The sequence below is a fragment of the Pyxicephalus adspersus genome, chromosome 1 (genome assembly GCF_032062135.1).
Source record: "Pyxicephalus adspersus chromosome 1, UCB_Pads_2.0, whole genome shotgun sequence".
Classification (NCBI taxonomy): Eukaryota; Metazoa; Chordata; class Amphibia; order Anura; family Pyxicephalidae; genus Pyxicephalus; species Pyxicephalus adspersus.
In genome coordinates this window covers 170,456,793-170,474,827 of record NC_092858.1, presented here as the reverse complement: position 1 = coordinate 170,474,827, position 18,035 = coordinate 170,456,793, and the positions used below count along the sequence as shown (strand labels likewise).

The 18,035-nt window shown below is 38.6% G+C and overlaps 1 protein-coding gene across 1 annotated transcript in view; it reads right to left on the bottom strand.

Moving 5' to 3' along the window:
* Window positions 1-16,271, bottom strand: part of DNAH7 (dynein axonemal heavy chain 7) — a 93,885-nt gene extending 77,614 nt beyond the window's left edge. Inside the window, 6 exon segments of the mRNA XM_072422174.1 lie at window positions 455-527; window positions 4,069-4,247; window positions 7,748-7,925; window positions 8,304-8,307; window positions 9,660-9,725; window positions 16,043-16,271. Of these exon segments, the coding sequence (XP_072278275.1) occupies window positions 455-527; window positions 4,069-4,247; window positions 7,748-7,925; window positions 8,304-8,307; window positions 9,660-9,725; window positions 16,043-16,051 (509 nt within the window). The 5' untranslated portion in view covers window positions 16,052-16,271.
* Window positions 16,272-18,035: the final 1,764 nt, after the last annotated feature.

Here is an 18,035-nt window from a genome sequence, read left to right as displayed (position 1 = left end):
TGGTAGTTGCTAATTTCCCATGGCACACCTAAAGATCTCTCATGGCACACTAGTGTGTGGTGGCACAGTGGTTGCAAATCACTGCTGTAGAAAAATATGACCATAAAAATCACCACCAGCCAATTTTCAAAGGAATTGGCTGGGGGAATAAATTATAAATAGAGCCCCAAGTGTGTTTTTACTCTTCACTAGCATGGTAATGTTGTTTTATGTACCCCAAATAATAGCCCAGATGATCAGCTGTTCTGTGACCTGAAACAAAAATCTTTAAGACTGGTAAAGCATTGAAATCACAGCCCCTGCCTAGAAAAATTGATTGTTTTAAAAGCTTTTCAAGAATTGTGCTGCATTGGCATTGGGAGGGTAATACCTTATATAAAGATTTATGCAGGAAGGGGACCCACAGGAGGAAGTTTTAACTTTTAATTTAACTTGTAAGGAGTTAATGACTTACTCTGCACGATGTGGCTCTAGAATAACTTGCTTGTCCTCATTCTTCTCTCCTGGATCTTTTAATACAAAATCAACTAAAAGAAAAAATAAAATTATAAAATACAATGTCCCAGAAATAGGGAATGTCATAAATGACAAAAGCACACTCTAGTAACATAATAACATAAGAACATAAATACTATATAATAATACGTTAAAGAAACCTGTATAAGCCAACCGCTACTTATCTGCTTCTATACTTTTGAATGTCATGCTGATCCTGCCAGCGTAAAAACTTTCTAAATTAGTGACCTGAAACACATAACAGGTTCTGACTTCTGCAGACTTTATTTCCTGCTCCGGGCCACTTACTAATTCTGGTACCAACTCTGCAGATCAGGCAGCATGGTGGCTTAGTGGTTAGCAGCACTGGGTTCTGGGTTCGAATCTTGGCCAGGACACTATCTGCATGGAGTTTTCAGGTTCTCCCCGTGTATGTGTGAGTTTCCTCCAGGTACTCCGGTTTTCTCCCACATTCCAAAAAACATGCAGTTAGTTTAATTGGCTTCCCCTCCAAAAAATTGACCTTAGACTGTAAAAATGACATATGACTAGGGTGGGAACATTAGAGTGTAAGCTTCTTTAAGAAACAGCTAGTGACATGACTATGGACTTTGTACAGCTCTGCGTAATATGTTGGCGTTATATAAATAATAATCTGTGTAAAACTATACCAGCCACATGCCCAAGATTACAAGAAAAGGGGGTTGCAAACACACATTAAACCATTCTATAGACTAACTTTGCCACCAGTTTGCTTTATTATTGTTCTGATTGTGTATTAGAATCCTAATGCTGTCTAGAAATCACCACTATTCAGTCTCAGTGCATTAAATGTCATACTGTTACACACAAAAGAAAAATAAACAGACATCGCAGATAACAATGTCAATTTCTATTGAGAGTTCCCTTATTTTAACAATAAACCCATACAGTAAATTTGTATTAATTTAATATATTGGACCAGATTTATTAAAGCTTACCAAGGCTGGAGGGGATACAATTTTATCAGTCGAGCTGGATTATCCAGCAAACCTGGAATGCATCTGGTCCAGGATTGAAAACATTTGCTAGCAAATAGCAAATGACTGGGAAGAAATCCATTCCAGGTTTGCTGGATCACCCAGCTTCACCGATGAAAGTGTATCCTCTCCAGCCTTGGAGAGCTTTAATAAATCACATCTATTGTGTTACTCAAATGGTTAACTGAACCCTGTGGGAAGCTTAGGTATGTATACACAGCTGAGTGTTGCAAACCAAGGCAACAATCCATTCAACCCTGCCAACACTGCCCAGTTAGAAGTACAATGTATGCAACCTGGTTACATGGCAGCAACCCGACTGATATCTGATAATATGTAAACAGATACATAAGAAAGCAATCCAGAAAGCTTTACAGAAAGAAAACTGGATATGGACTTTTTGGAGTCTATTTATAAAGCAGTGAACCGGACATTCCCAGGTGTAGAAACAATTATTACAATGGAGACACAAGGACTTGGAAAATTCTCCAGCAGGAAATGTTTTGGTGAATGTGAGATTCACAGCTTTATAAATTGAACCCTCTGAGTGTTGCGGTGCACAATGTTAGCTCCTTCAATAGTGAACCTATAACAAATCGCTTTACCCATACCAGGGATGTCGGCATATCTCCTTTTCAAATATGTTTATTGGGTTTTACATGAGAGGAACAATAAAACAATTGTCAAACAGAAGCAAAAATAAGTTTATATGTAATGAAAAATAGAGGCAAGGGTGGGGACTGGAAAAAATGGAATGAAGGTGTAAAATGTGCTCTGTTTGGGGTGCCTTATTTTCATAAAAGGACAAATGGATCTTGTAAAAGGGAAAAGTTTATTTACAGATTAGGATATTATATACATATTATTTATAAGAAAAAGGGAAGATAGCAGGGGGTCTATAGGAAGGGGTCCTGCTCTGTACCTACCACTATACCTTTTCACTCACACAGTCATACATACAGGCTTTCCTTAAACCCATCTAAAGTCAAGAGCAAATCACATTGTTGGTCCACCATTAGTCAAGTCTTGTTAAAGAGATCACAAAGTTCATCCTTGTCTCAGGCTTAGGATTGTTATCGCCGACCCCTTACTCCTCCAGGAGAAGTGAAGCAACAGTAAGCAGATTTGGGCAGGAAATACCCCCAGATGGTCAAACTGGCCAATATGTTAATGATCCCCAGGCATCCACTCATGAAAGATCAATCATTGTCTCTGCTCAGGAAGCCTTTGATGGCCATTTTATGATAGCAAAGAATACTAACTGTATACTGCTTTCCATGAGGCAAAGTTACCTTTTTATTCAAGTCAAATTAATATAATTTTTTTCCACTTCCAACAAGGGGTAAGGGAATGGGGGGGGGGGTATAATGGAGGTTAAATGTCATAGATTGGATGGGCCAAAACTAAAATAGTGGGGAAGAAAGCTGGTGAGAGGATGTGAAAGAAGATCCCTAAAGTTCAAACAAGCATTGAGTAAAAGAAGATGGTAGGAACTTGCCCACCCAAGGCGACCAGATGAAAGTGAACATGCTCAAAAGTCTGGGTCAGCCGTCTTTTCCCTTTGAAGAAGCTTATACAAGGTGAGTTCCATTTTTGGGCAATGAAGTGTTTCAGCCGATCCCTTTAATTACTGGTATAGCTAATTGATGACAATTGCTGAATGCTGAATGACTAAAGATCTGCAATGTGACATGGACTTCTGCTGTATCTTTCACAAGCCTGCATATAAGATACATATAAGATCCGATACACATGGAGCAAGATGAAGAGTTTTTTACATTTGTCCATGAGAATGTTAAAACGAGGGTTTAGCATAAACAAGAAGCAACCCGTTACTTTTTGAAAAGTAATCTGGATGGCTTTGAGGGGTAAATTTTATGATTTCATCAAAATGACATATTCTTGCTGAAACAAAAACCCTAAGGCGCTCAGTGAGAGGCTCTCATGAAGTCATTAGTCACAGTTATCATTTGCCAAAAACTCCAGAAACATGGTAAAATTAATATTTTTTTAATTTGTGTTAATTATATCTAACCCGGTGATTCTCAGCCAAGGTTCTGTGGAACCTCCAGAGGGTGCTGGGGGTTGCTTGAGCAATAAGCAGCTTGTGCCTCCCAGGTCAGTTTAACATATACCAAATATCTTTTTGGCTATCTGTGAGGGTAGCAGGAATTATAGAAGGAGTTCCCCGAACACCTGAATATTTTTTAAAAATTTTCCTTATGTTAAAAAATTCAAGAAACACGGATCTAACCCTGCCATGCCCCAGTGAAAAGGCTGATTAGCAGCAGCAACAACTAGCTGGGAATTAGCTGAGTAGATCATCATTTTTTTTGGCACTTTTACTAGTGATCTATACTTTTTAAGGGCCAGTGGAGATCACCCTTAAGTAATATTAGTACATTCACTCAACAGCCTCATCCAAGTTTTTTTAAGATCTCTTTCTCATGCTCCCGCAACTTTTGCCAGACCCTTCATACCCTTTGACACAGAAGGCATTGAACGTTTAATAAATTAGACAAACGTTTAATAAATTAAAAAACAAAAGACATACCAATGGCTTTTTTAACACTGAGTAGATAATCCTCCCTCATTTCATCTGAGAGTAGGTCAATGCTGTCTGTGTACACCTTCAAATGTTTTGGAACCAGGCTGAGGACATTTTCAAGCCAAGACTCTTCCATAGGTGCTACATGTTCTGTGTCAATGCCATGGCTAATGTAGTAATTGTACCTCTGAAAATGTAAAGACATATCACAAATTAGTTAAAATAAGTTATCATGAATGTAAAGTCATCTAAATATTGGTCAATGTCTGGAGATTATTCTAAGAGGTCTAAAGGCCAAACAGTGTCTTAAGTCACATAGCCCAAGGATTTTCTAACTGCCAAGATTTAGAGGCTGCCCTAAAAAGTCCACAGACCTGAAGGCTCCTTATTATATATCAAGGCCTAGAAGTCTTTGTAATAGGTCCCGAGGTCCAGTTTCCAAGATTCTGATGTTGCTCTAAAAATGCCTGTGAGGCCCAGAGGCTTCCCCAATACATTCACTGGCTTAAAAGTACCTCTAATATTTATTTAGAAAAATTGCCCTTATAGTGCCCAATGCTTAGAACAGTGTTTCTCAACCAGGGTCCCCCCAGAGGTTGCTAGGGGGTCCTTGAGCTATGAGCAATTTGTGCCTCTCAGTTTCCCTAACACCAATATTCTTTTTGGCTATCTGTAAGGGTGACATTCTTCCCACTGGCTGTGGATATAATATAACTATTATTCTCTGTATATATATAATATATTATATAATATATTCTATAATTCAACTAAATATTCTATGTAACTATTGAAGGGGTTCTCTAAGACCTGAAAAGAGTTCCCCCATGTTAAAAAGCGCAAGAAACGCTGACCTAGAGGATGTGCTAATATGATGCATAGCCCAGAGGTTACTAATAGGTTCGAAGGCCTGTAGGGTGTCCATATGATTACTAAGGTCACAATCCCTAAATGGGTGCACAGGCTTAAAGGTTTCCTAACATATACCAAGGCTGCTATAATAGGTTCCAAGGACTGGATATTGCTTTAATTGGCTCTACAGCCCCGATGTTGACTCAATATTGCCTAATAATTATTAATGCTTGAAAAAATATTAATTTGAGTTACAGAAATTCGGTTCTCATATACTTCAAGCCAGGTTTTTATTTGTTAACAAAGATTTATAGGGAGGAGAAAGTTATTAGTAAGGCCACCAAATCATACAGCATATCAGTATCTTAACAACAAACGGCCTTCAATTCTACAGAACTGATCTGTTTTATTCCGAACATAAGGCGGAACTTCATATTACAAACTACAAACACTAATCTTGCAAATTTTCTGTCCTAAGCTATCATATTTTATTGTACTAGGCATATTCTTTGTATCTCTGAGACAATATTTAATAAACATATATACATTTTATTGGTGTAGGTTTGTATTTTCATTGTTGTTACTACCTCTCTTTCTCTCTCTCTGTATATATGAAAAATGATCATTACAGAACGTTCCTTCCTAATTTGTAGAATTTGTAATACACTTGGAAGGTTGTTTTTCTGCTTTGCTAATTACTTTATTTAAAGACCATTTTACTTTATTTAGAGACCATTCAACACTAGGCATATGTAAAATAAAGAATTATTTTATTTCATTCCTTTTTGAGAGGAAAACTTGTTGCCGGGCCTACTGTAAAACTTGTGATAGCGTTCTGCAGCTCTTGGAACCATTTCTTTTCACATCTAGTATTTTGATCCTGAATGTTTTATCACAAATAGGTGAAAAAGTGAGCAGAAAGTGTTGTATTTTATATTATTTTAATATAGTTGCCCAATTTTACCATGTTGCTAGCGTGATTTGATAAAGAACTGAAGGAAATACTAGCTGAGCTAGAAGCTTGGGATGCATTCAAGTGGCTGTGTGAAAATTTCCTGGGCAACCATAAGTCCCCTGCATACAAGGAAAGAGTTCAGAATCTGCTTGGTTCATACCAGAAACTGGGTTGTAGCATGTCATTAAAAGTTCATTTCTTGCACTAACATCCAGAATTCTTCCTGGAAAATCTTGGTATGGTGAGTGACGAACGAGAAGAACATTTTCACCAGGACATCCAGGAAATGGAGCACTGCTACCAAGGTTTCAGGAATGAAAGTATGATGGCTGACTACTGCTGGATGCTGTACTGAGACAATCCAGACAAAGAGTACACAAGAAAATCATACTCTAAGCATAACACTGGTACCTGACTGACACTGTTTAGTAGATCTATATCACAGTGTGCATTATTTTAGTTAATATAATAATTCTCCTCAAAAAACTGATTTAGAAAAATTTACTGTGGTTTCTGATGATTTTCAAAACTAAATTTTTGTTGACCTGTGAAATTACTTCTGCACTCAAAGCACCTTCCACTTTCATACGTTAACAAAATGAGCTTTCAACATCTGAATATTTGTCGTTCTTAGCAAACGATGTTTGTACACATGATGTGTGATGTACAATTTCAGCATACTAAATTGCATTACTAAAACACTAAAACATGCAACTACCTCATGCCACACCTTCAGAATATGTAAGCTGCCATTGCTGAACTTATAAATGCTGATTGCCTGGAAGTAAGCCATTCTTGTTTCTATAGTCACAGACGTGAAACAAACATGCGGCACAAAAAGCTGATCACCTGAGCTGCATGTTGATTCTGAAACAGTGATTCAGAAGGTGTAAAAGACAGAGGATCAAAATACCAACTGGAGTTGCAGGATTTATAAAACTAGGACAGCAATAGCAGCTAATATCATCCCCCAGCAAAATGTATTCCTTACGTGTAGGAGTTAATTAATGCAAGGCTATTGTGGATGATTTATTAAATAAATTGAGAATGATCACACAACAAATTGTGTATAACTTCCCTTCAGTTATATATATATAGATTGTAAGTGTCTCTTTCAGAAGTAGTTTTGTGCTGCCATCCCCTATATAAGTATATGTAAATTATTAAAGAGAAAAAAAGTTTGTTGGCAAAGTGTAAGAAATTGTATTGATATCACATATAGGGAAAGTACAGAAAGTGTCACATATAATTACATAATTACATAAAAAGTGTTGGTAATCCCAGTTCCACTTAGATGATGGAGCCTGTTGGGATATCCAGACATAGGAAATTTCTAAAATTTACTCCTAGTTGCAGAGTCCATAAAGATAATTTTTTGAGAAAGAGTCTCAGAAAAATCCTGGCGTGCTTAGCCCGCTTGGGCTTCCTCAGGGGAGAGTATAAGACATAAATGAAGTGCTGATAAGAATGTATGTAAAATAGACCATATACATACATATCTAAATATATATTTGCATTTTCAACCAATATATATATTCTCAACTTCCTAAGTAAATCAGCCTCGTTGGGCCTGATTTATAAAAGCTCTCCAAGGCTGGAGAAGATACACTTTCATCAGTGAAGCTGGGTGTTTCAGCAAACCTGGAATGCATCTGGTCCAGGATTGAAAACATTTGCTAACAAATAGCATTACTTTTAGGAAACCCATTCCAGGTTTGCTGGACCACCCAGCTTTACTTCTGAAAATGTATCCTCTCCAAGCTTGGAGAGCTTTAATAAATCAGACCTATTATGTCTATAACCTAAGATGGTCAAAGTGTTGCAGCAAACCAAAATGGCAAAAATTGCAAGTAAACGGCTCAAGCAAACAAAAAAACTCACAAAATGATATCAACAAGGGCACTTCGGAAATCTTCTCTGTGTTTCTTTGGGTGGTAATGACTAGCATGTGTACTTTGTGGAGGTCTGGTTGACAGATTTCCGTTTTTTGATGGTCCGTGCACTGGAAAGCTAGAATGCATGATTTTGCTTCTCCTTTGATTTGGCATGGTAGAAAATCCTACAAAAAAAAAAAAATACATGTCATTGTTTTACAAATACAAGAAATGATAGATACCTAGTGGGCCTTTTAAGGCTTGTGATTTAAGTTGAGTTTACTCATACAAAGAATATTTTTCAAGAAATACACACATAAGCTTTTAACATTCTCGAGAACAATACCAGTTATAACATGGATGATAATAATTAAATTATTTTGGTCTTTAAATTTGTAATAAAAAAAATAACACAGGCTCGGCATCTGACGCGTTTCACAGATAGGCTTCCTCAGGGGATTGTTTAGAGGCACTTAAAAACATAGATGATCACTTTATACTGTATTTCTAGTTGAATATCCAGGAAATAATATGGGCATTTGTCCAGGTTTAGTATTTCCCACTTATCTTTTTTGGAGAGAAAGAAACGTTTTCTAGTCGTTAATTTGTTTCTCTAGTACAGTAGCGTGTTTCTGTCTGCTAGGCAGCTGTCAAAAAGGCATTGTTACCAAGAATATATTTAAAAAATGCATGGCAATTACAGTTAGGCTTGACATATAAGCATGTGTGATGGGTTTAACATGCATCAGGCACACGGATTGCTTGTTCCACATGGTATTGACTGGATGTTTGACCTTTTAAAAAAAATGTTACTTCTTGATCAATAAAATTGTTATGCAGTGTATAATTACTGAAATTACATAGTTACATAGTAACTAGTAAGTCAGGTTGAAAAAAACATAAATCCATCAGGTTCCACCACTAGCATAGAAAACATATCCCAGATTTAAAACCTTAAAAGACAGTTGATACAGTTGATCCAGAGGAAGACATAAAAAACCCTGGTACAGTTTGCTTTAACAGGGGAAAAAAATTCCTTCCTGATTCCATGAGGCAATCAATCGGATGTTCACTGGATCAACAGTCTCTGTTATCTTTAACTTCCCGAGGGAGCCGATTCCACATTTTCACAGACCTTACAGTGAAGAATCCCTTCCTTATCCGGAGCTTAAACTTCTTTTCCTCCAGACTATATATATGTATGTAAGCTAACTTCAAATATGGTGATGAGTGACTCTATTTAGGTGAATGTTGTTGCAGATCACCACTTTAGGGTAATGACGTTACACCAACCAAACCACTGATCACCACTGTATAAAATCTAATTGACTTTTATCAAATTTGCCATTGTTAAGGTAGAAAACAAGCGGTGATCCATTATTAGACCTTTTATAAATGTGTCCCTTTATAAGTGATTTTTTATTTTCCTGGCTCAAATCAACAAATAGGCTCTGCCCCATCAATTCCTAAGGTTAATCCCTAACTAGATAAAACATTTCTAATTTTTATGGTGTTAGCAGAATAATTCTGAAAGAATATCAACATTTATTAGTTCTAATGGAACTGAAGGAGCTATATTTATCTCTAAGGCCCCTAATGCCAAAAGGATACCTTGAAATCCCCCATTCAGACAATGGGGCAAATAAAACACAAAGGACCTTATTTATTAAAGAGCTCTGACAGTGGAAAATATACACTTTAAGTGGTGAACCTGTGTGATCCAACAAACCTGGAATGGTTTTCCTAAACGTCATTTGCTATTTTTTGCCAAATGTTTTCAAACCTGGGCCAAATCAATTACAGGTTTGCTGGAGTAGCCACGATTCCTAATGAAAATGTATCTTCTCCAGTCTTGGAGAGGTTTAATAAATCAGGCCTAAAATTAGTACATTAGCGGAAACAAGAAATTCCAATCTTACCTCGGACAGCTGCGGTAAAAATTTTGACTGTATCTTTGGCAGCTTCTGTCTGTTGTAGTATGCAGCCTGTTCAAAAGAAGATCACATATACATATAAAAAACTTATCCTAAACATGATTTTTCATTGCGGCGTGTGTCCTTTTATAGACATTTTCCTGACCTACCTAGAGTATTATGGAGTATATGCTAAAAACTAAGAAATGAAATCAAATGTGGATCATGGAATTATCTATCTTCTTATTTGGGATGGCATTATATTATTTATATATCACATATACAGCAAAAACATTAAAACCACCCACCTAACATTGTGTGGGTCCCCCCTATGCTATCTAACAGCTCTGACCCATTGGGGAATGGACTCCACAAGACCTCTGAAGCTGTTCTGTTGTATTTGGCACCAAGATGTTAGCAGACGATTCCGTAGGTCTACCTCCCATAGTGTGTTCCTGCTGCTGTCTCTTCCCCAGGTAAATGACAAACATCCAGCCATCCACATGATTTCATTCTTCAAACCAGACCGCATTTTTCTTTCATTGACCCATGGACCAGCTCAGATGCTCATGTGCACTTGGTGCTGGTAAGCGGTCAGCAAGGGCACTCTGGTCTGCAGCTACCCAGCAAGATCTCATGCACTGAGCGCCCTGACGCCTTTCTCCTATAGCCAGCATTACATTTTTGTAACAATTTGTACTACAGCAGCTCTCCTGAGACTTTGGATCAGATACAGTTCCTCCCTACTCATCAATAAGCCTTCGCTGGTTCACCAGCTGTCCTTGCTTGGACAGATTTTAGTACTGAACACAGGTAGCACCCTATTTTGCACATAATGACCCCAGTCATTTTACCATCATTGCAATCGCCCAGATCCTCACCTTTGTCCATTTTTCACATGACATTTCATGTTCACTTTCTGTCCAATATATCCCACCCTTGTCAGCCCATTGTAAAAAGATCATCAATGTTATCACTTCACCTGTCAGTGGGTTCCTTCTGACTGATTAGTATATGTAATAGTATGATTGTGTAATGTCATGGAGGAAGTGATGGTTCCCCAAGTAATCATAGCTATATTTTGACATAGTCAATTTAGGGTTGCAAGATCTATCTCTTAAAACCATGTGGAAGTTGCTTACCTTATCGAAAGATGCCAGTCTAGTATTCTTGAGAATATTGTGTACATCGAATTGTCATCAAATTCATTAATTATAACTGTATTGAAATGCCTTAGGAATCGTGGTGTTATAATATTCCTTCCACCACCTAGAGGTATAGGAAAGCAAGTTGAGGCATTAAAATAGAAAATTGTGCTGTACCATACCATACATTAATAGGGTAAATCTGTTAAAAGTAATATGGCAGTTGCCATTGATGACCGCTCCAAAAATTCTAGTAGTCTGTCACGTTAAACCATAGCTGTCAATGCTAAGAAAACAGATTCATGTCAGAAGTTCTAACTTACCATCTTTTTTGTTTGAATGACCATCTTAATTGGCCTGTGTTAAATATATGTGTTAGTAAAGTGGTGGGGAGCAAAAAGATTATGAGTACTAGCTAAGAGGTGATCATTTTAATGTTGCTTTGCTCCACAGAAATCACAGGGGTTCATTCACAACCAAAGCACAACGTCGCCAAATTACCACAGAACTTAAAAATATATACAAATTATATTACGGCTTTCCACTTGTTGACCAGGATAAATCTTGGGCTCCACATGTCATCTGTACCAGTTGTTCCAACAGACTGTGTGACTGGCTATATCAGTGTAAAGCAGCAATTCCATTTGCAATCCCGATGGTGTGGAGAGAACCGCCGAGACCATCTAATCGACTGCTATTTTTGCCGTGTCAACAAAAGTGGATTTTCAGGTAAAACTAAGCACAAAATTGTATATCCCAGCCTTGATTCTGCAATTAGGCCTGTTCCTCCTGATGATTCATTGCCAGTTCCGGTACCGCCACATGATGGACTTGCTTCTGAAGAAGGTGATCAGGAATGCGCTGGAGTTGCAGCCAGTTACAACACCGAATCATCGTATCCTGACTATTTGGCCAATGAAGATTCAGAACCAGAGACCTTTACACAAGCAGAGCTGAATGATCTCGTTTGTGATCTAAATCTCTCCAAAGACAAAGCAGAACTTCTTGCTTCAAGGCTTAAACAGAAGCAGCTGAGCTAGAAGCTTGGGATGCATTCAAGTGGCTGTGTGAAAATTTCCTGGGCAACCATAAGTCCCCTGCATACAAGGAAAGAGTTCAGAATCTGCTTGGTTCATACCAGAAACTGGGTTGTAGCATGTCATTAAAAGTTAATTTCTTGCACTAACATCCAGAATTCTTCCTGGAAAATCTTGGTATGGTGAGTGACGAACGAGAAGAACATTTTCACCAGGACATTCAGGAAATGGAGCACTGCTACCAAGGTTTCAGGAATGAAAGTATGATGGCTGACTACTGCTGGATGCTGTACCGTGACAATCCAGACAAAAAGTACACAAGAAAATCATACTCTAAGCATAACAATGGTACCTGACTGACACTGTTTAGTAGATCTATATCACAGTGTGCCTTATTTTAATTTACACTGAAGATGTATTAACATTTACAAAATACATGCACGTACAATGTTATCTATAATAGTACTCATAACTCAGAAACTGTACGTGTTAGGGAAAAAACTGAAACAGATCTAAATTCTCCTCAAAAAACTGATTTAGAAAAATTTACTGTGGTTTCTGATGATTTTAAAAACTCATTTTTGGTTGACCTGTGAAATTACTTCTGTACTCAAAGCACCTTCCACTTTCATACGTTAACAAAATGAGTCTAAGGCATCTGAATATTTCTTGTTTTTAGCAAACTGTGATGTGCAATTTCAGCATACTAAATTGCATTACTAAAACACTAAAACTTGCAACTACCTCATGCCACACCTTCACAATGAGTAAGCTGCCATTGCTGAACTTTTAAATGCTGATTGCCCGGAAGTAAAGCCAATCTTGTTTCTATAGTCACAAACGTGAAACAAACATGCAGACAAATGCGGCACAAAAAGCCGATCACCTGAGCTGCATGTTGATTCTGAATCAGTGATTCAGAAGGTATTAAAAACAAAGGATCAAAATACCAACTGGAGTTGCAGGATTTATACAACTAGGACAATAATAGCAGCTAACATCATCCCTCAGCAAAATGTATTCCGTCGTGTAGGAGTTAATTAATGCCGGGCTATTGTAGATGATTTACTAAATAAATTGAGAATGATCACACAACAAATTGTGTATAGCTTCCCTTCAGTTATATATATAGATTGTGAGTTTTTCTTTCAGAAGTAGTTTTGTGTTGCCAACCCCTATATAAGCGTAAATTATTAAAGAGAAAAAAAGTTTGTTGGCAAAGTGTAAGAAATTGTATTGATATCACATACAGGGAAAGTACAGAAAGTGTCACATATAATTACATAATTACATAAAAAGTGTTGGTAATCCCAGTTCCACTTAGATGATGGAGCCTGTTGGGATATCCAGACATAGGAAATTTCTAAAATTTACTCCTAGTTGCAGAGTCCATAAAGATAATTTTTTGAGAAAGAGTCTCAGAAAAATCCTGGCGTAGGGAGCCGATTCCACATTTTCACAGACCTTACAGTGAAGAATCCCTTCCTTATCCGGAGCTTAAACTTCTTTTCCTCCAGACACAAAGAGTGCCCCCTTGTCCTTTGTATAAATTGCTAAAGTATTGGTAAAAGAAATCCCTTCTATTTGTTTTGTGAGATATGGAGTTGACCTTTTAAAGTGTTTTATGTGCCCAACAACTGTCAGGACATCCTAGCACATGGATTAACCACAGAGAACAACTTTCTTTATACTACCATAAATACACATCACACCCAGAATCCACAAAAAATTAACATTGTGAATGCCAAAATTACTAAATAAGCTCATAGTAAAGAGATTGCAATGCAAAAAAAACGTGAGATGAATATACAAACTCTTGTTAGATTTTACACAGCTTCATTTCAGCTGCACCCAGCCCTTCCCAGCAATCATTGAGTTCATTTCTGATAATCCAAGCCTCAATCCTGTGGTGCCTCCAAGTACTGGAGCCTTAAATATTCTTCTGCTCCTGTGCAGACCCTTTGGATTCGGGGGCCAGGCTGCACCAGGGGCTACAACTTCTGCCCAAGTCAACATGGGGCCAAATAATAAATGGTGGATTGCTCGGATAGCCATAAATGTAGAAACAAAGACACTGCTCTGTTTGCCCCATTTGTAAAAGTAGAGATCAGCAGAGAGGATCATCACTTTATAAATATTTTCCTGAAGAGGATTTCATTTATTTTTAGTTATATATTATTCATTTAAGCATTGATTTATTTTTGTGTAGAACTTAAGCTTTGTACACCTCAGATGATTCATGCCCGATACAAATGATTGGGGTTGTCTCAGGCGAGAATCTGCCATGTGTACAGAGGTTGCTCGATGTCGTTCATGGATCCATTCTGACACATTCAAGAATGACAGACAATGAATAAAAATGAAGGGAGGATAGCACAGTGTGGTGCCGCTCATTCATTCCTCCCCTCTCCATAGAACAGAATGGAGCTGTGTGCAGTGCGCTCGTTTGTTTCCTATGTGGGTGTTGTAATGCTGGAAATGATCATGAAAGAATATTTCCAGCGACATTAGATGAGTGTGTGTATGCAGCCTTCCTTGCTAACTTGCCAAAGATGACAAATAGGCAGGGCGCCACCATCGTTATGCTTCTTCTCTTCCTGATTATGAACTTCAGCCATCTTGATTGGCTGAGCCAGAATGATGTAACTCCTGCGCAGAGGCCTGTGATTTCATTAATTCCCAGGGGTTGTGTCCGGGGACACAGCCCGCTCACCTCCCTGAGCCTGGGAACTGTACTAAGGACATGGTCCACGGCTCTGGCCGGTGTGCGCCCCCCAGCGGGGTCCTTCTTCTGACCCTGCTCGGTGCACCGACCAGAGCCACAGACCCCTAAAATTTTCTTCGGCGGACCACCGGTTGGCAACCGCTGTTTTAAGTCACACGATAGGGACTATACATGTGCAATTCTTCTCTGAATAACATTTGATTAGTGTTATTTTCTTTTTTTTGTTGTATGTCCATTATGTATAATGCAAGCTCTCTGAAATGTTCACCAAACACAGTGATTGGAGCAGAGCTATAACCTGTAATAAAATGTGCTATATATAAAAAATGAATAGAATGGGACGAATTAGGGAAAAGCCAACATAAATAAATTGTAATACATTGGGTGTGATTTATTAAAGCTCTCCAAGATAGACTATCATGGGAGAAACTGGGTGATCCAGCAAATCTGGAATGGATCTTGTCCAGTTTGCTGGATCACCAAGTTTCCCCCATGACAGTTTATCTACTCCAGCCCTGGAGAGCTTTAATAAATCAGACTCATAGATTCCTATTTATAAAGTGATTGATGATAAAGTGGTGATCAGATAACAGATTTCCACTTGTTAGTTCACCTTTTCCTAATGTGATCGCCATTTTTATAAGGCCCCATATAATAAAGGAGGATCGGATTTAGTACAGTGCTCATGAGTGCTTTTAAATTGGCGCTCAGAATAGCCATTTACACGGATGGGGTAACTGATTGCCATATCTGGATATTGCATACACGGCCCTTTCACTCCATTGCAGCTGCATACTCTGCTTTAAAGACCTTACTCACCATTTTCTGGGACCATATCCTTGTCCGGCATTCTCTCCAACCCCTTTTAGCTGGGCGCACCTCCCAGCACTTTTCTGTTACCACCTGGTAATTTTTGGGAGGTTACTGAAATGTTGGGTTGCAATACATGGGCACTGGATAGTTGGGGCAAACTACAAAGAGGAGGAAAAAATTGGACATACTAAGTGTGTGTGGGTGTGTGGACCTTTTTAATATGGGGGACCTTTGAAACAGTTTTTAGGTCTTTAGCGAACCCCCTCTATAATTACTATATATAAAGATCACAGTATATTAACGTGGTGGCCAATGGTAAGAATGCCTCTTACATTGCTGGCCATTGGGAAGAATGTCACCCAAAAAATAATGATTAGTGTCACTTTGTCTGATATGGAAGACACAATGCTCTCAATGAACCCCCAGCAACCTCTGGAGGAGCCCTGACTGAGACTTGATGGGGTGACTACAGTAGGAACTCTTTGGGACCCTGTATAGCAGTGTAGTCACCCGCAAACAGGAAGTGACAGATCTTACAAGCTGATTTTCTTTATGGAGAGAAAGCTGGAAAGTGACGTAAGCATGCATATATACCAAAACCTGAGGGTGAGTAAAACAATTTTAGTTTAAAATGTGTTTTTTTCCACACTTAAATAGGCAGCAGCTTACCTGCTCCATGGCAAAGGTCTCCTTCGTTCCTTTAATATGAAGACATGGGCAATGTCAGTGCACTGCTTTGTAGAAGTTGGGATCCCCCTGTTGCTAGGCAACGGACTCTTTAAAAAGAAGGTTTGGCAATGACAAGAAAAATGTCACCAGTATACTTCGTACCATTTATAGACAGCTGCTATTTGCTGGTTTTGTGCTTTTCCCATCAAAGTTCGCAGCAAGTGTAATATTCGCAGTCTCCCAGTGTCAGGGGCTTCATTAGCTTAGAAAGCTGTTGCCATGGAAGGGACCAAGCTCTGTGAAAGAGCCGGAAGCAGGAAGTGGGCGTTTCCCGTATAGATGTATCTCAGTTGGGCGCCGCCATGTTTTTGGTTAGACTAAAATGTAAAGAAATGCTTTTTAGGAATTGTTTGACATAATGTTGCATTGTTTTGCAGTATAAACTATAAATATTAACAATATAAATTATTTTTAATGCCTTTGTTTATCTTCCACCAAAGTGAAAGGTGGGCTTATACTCTCTAGCCTTTCCCGTCTCCCCAATTTACTAATAGAATTACAGGTACCTCAACCCCATCTTCCTCCTGCCACCTCCGGGTGAGGTTAAAGTCACCGTCTTTTCCAACCCTACAGCCATGGTCACCTGATGCTCAGATCTCAGAATCTCTTGACTTCCTTCATTTTTTCTTTGCAGTGCTGAAGTCCTTTGCTGGGTGACCAATTCCTGAATTTTTACAGCTCAGAGAACATTATTCCAAAAGAATTACCTTGAAATGGCAGGCATGGGTGCATCTGCTGCACTACATCAATTATCTCCTGCACCTGGATTGGACCTGTATGGGGGATTTAGGTAAGTACACCTTGCTTTAACGGTAGGAACAGCAACTCCCTTGAGGAAATGGTTAGAGGTTGGTGGAAATAGGAGGTGCAGTTGTACAATAAATATACCGATGAGAGATTTTTGTTTCTTTCTGCTTGATCCCAGACAGCAGTGTTTTTGATGTTTTTGTTTCGTCAGGGAAAGGAAGGACACTTCTCCCCCAGTGTCTGTGACATCTCAGTGTGAATGTCCTTTGATGACTTTCCCTGGAGAAACAAAAACTTTATGACGGCCCGTAACTCCAACCACGTGAAACTTGCTTGTGCCTCTGCCATCACAGCTTCTCACTAAAAGAAAAAACAGTTTTAGGAATCGTAAAGACCTGATATTTGCACAGTTACATACACATTGATTGCATTACCCCTAACTCCCCACATGGTGGAAGCCAAGCAGCAACAATGTAACAAGTTTATTTTTTCTTGTATTAATGTCTCTGTTTTGCACCCTATAATATTTAATAATATTACACAGTAATTATATAGCGCCAACATGTTACCCAGAGTTCACGACACTATATCATACAGCATTATTTTAAAACAATTGTGCTTTAATTTAGGCAGAATACATCTCCATGTATATATGGGAAGCATTACCCCTAAGTAGAGAGATTCGGATCCACGTGGTGCTTAAACTCCAGTGTGTCCCTGTAGTATACCCAGCTACCGCACATAACGTTGAATTTCTCTTAGGTCTGCTTAAACCGGCTGTAAGGTCCTCCATTATCATAATATCATTCACTCTGTGGAGCCACAGACCCACCGTCAGTATGTTCTTAAATTTCCAGAACGCTGGGATGCAAGCGTTAGCTACTACCATAAGGTGTCTAAGAATGGATTTCCTTTATGCCTTTTCTGATAACAAGTTATGGTGCAATAGGAAAAAAACTGGGTCCCATGGAATGTTATGCATGGTAACTCCCTGCATGAGGACCCTCACCTGTTCCCAAAAGGGACATATTAGGGGCATGACCAGAAAATATAGAGCATGGTTCCTCTGGCTTGTTCACAGCATCAGCATCTGACTGCAACATCAGGAAAAAGATTGTGTAGACGCTCAGGTGTCCTGTACCACCTGGACAGGATTTTAAAACTGGATTCCTGATACCTAATACTG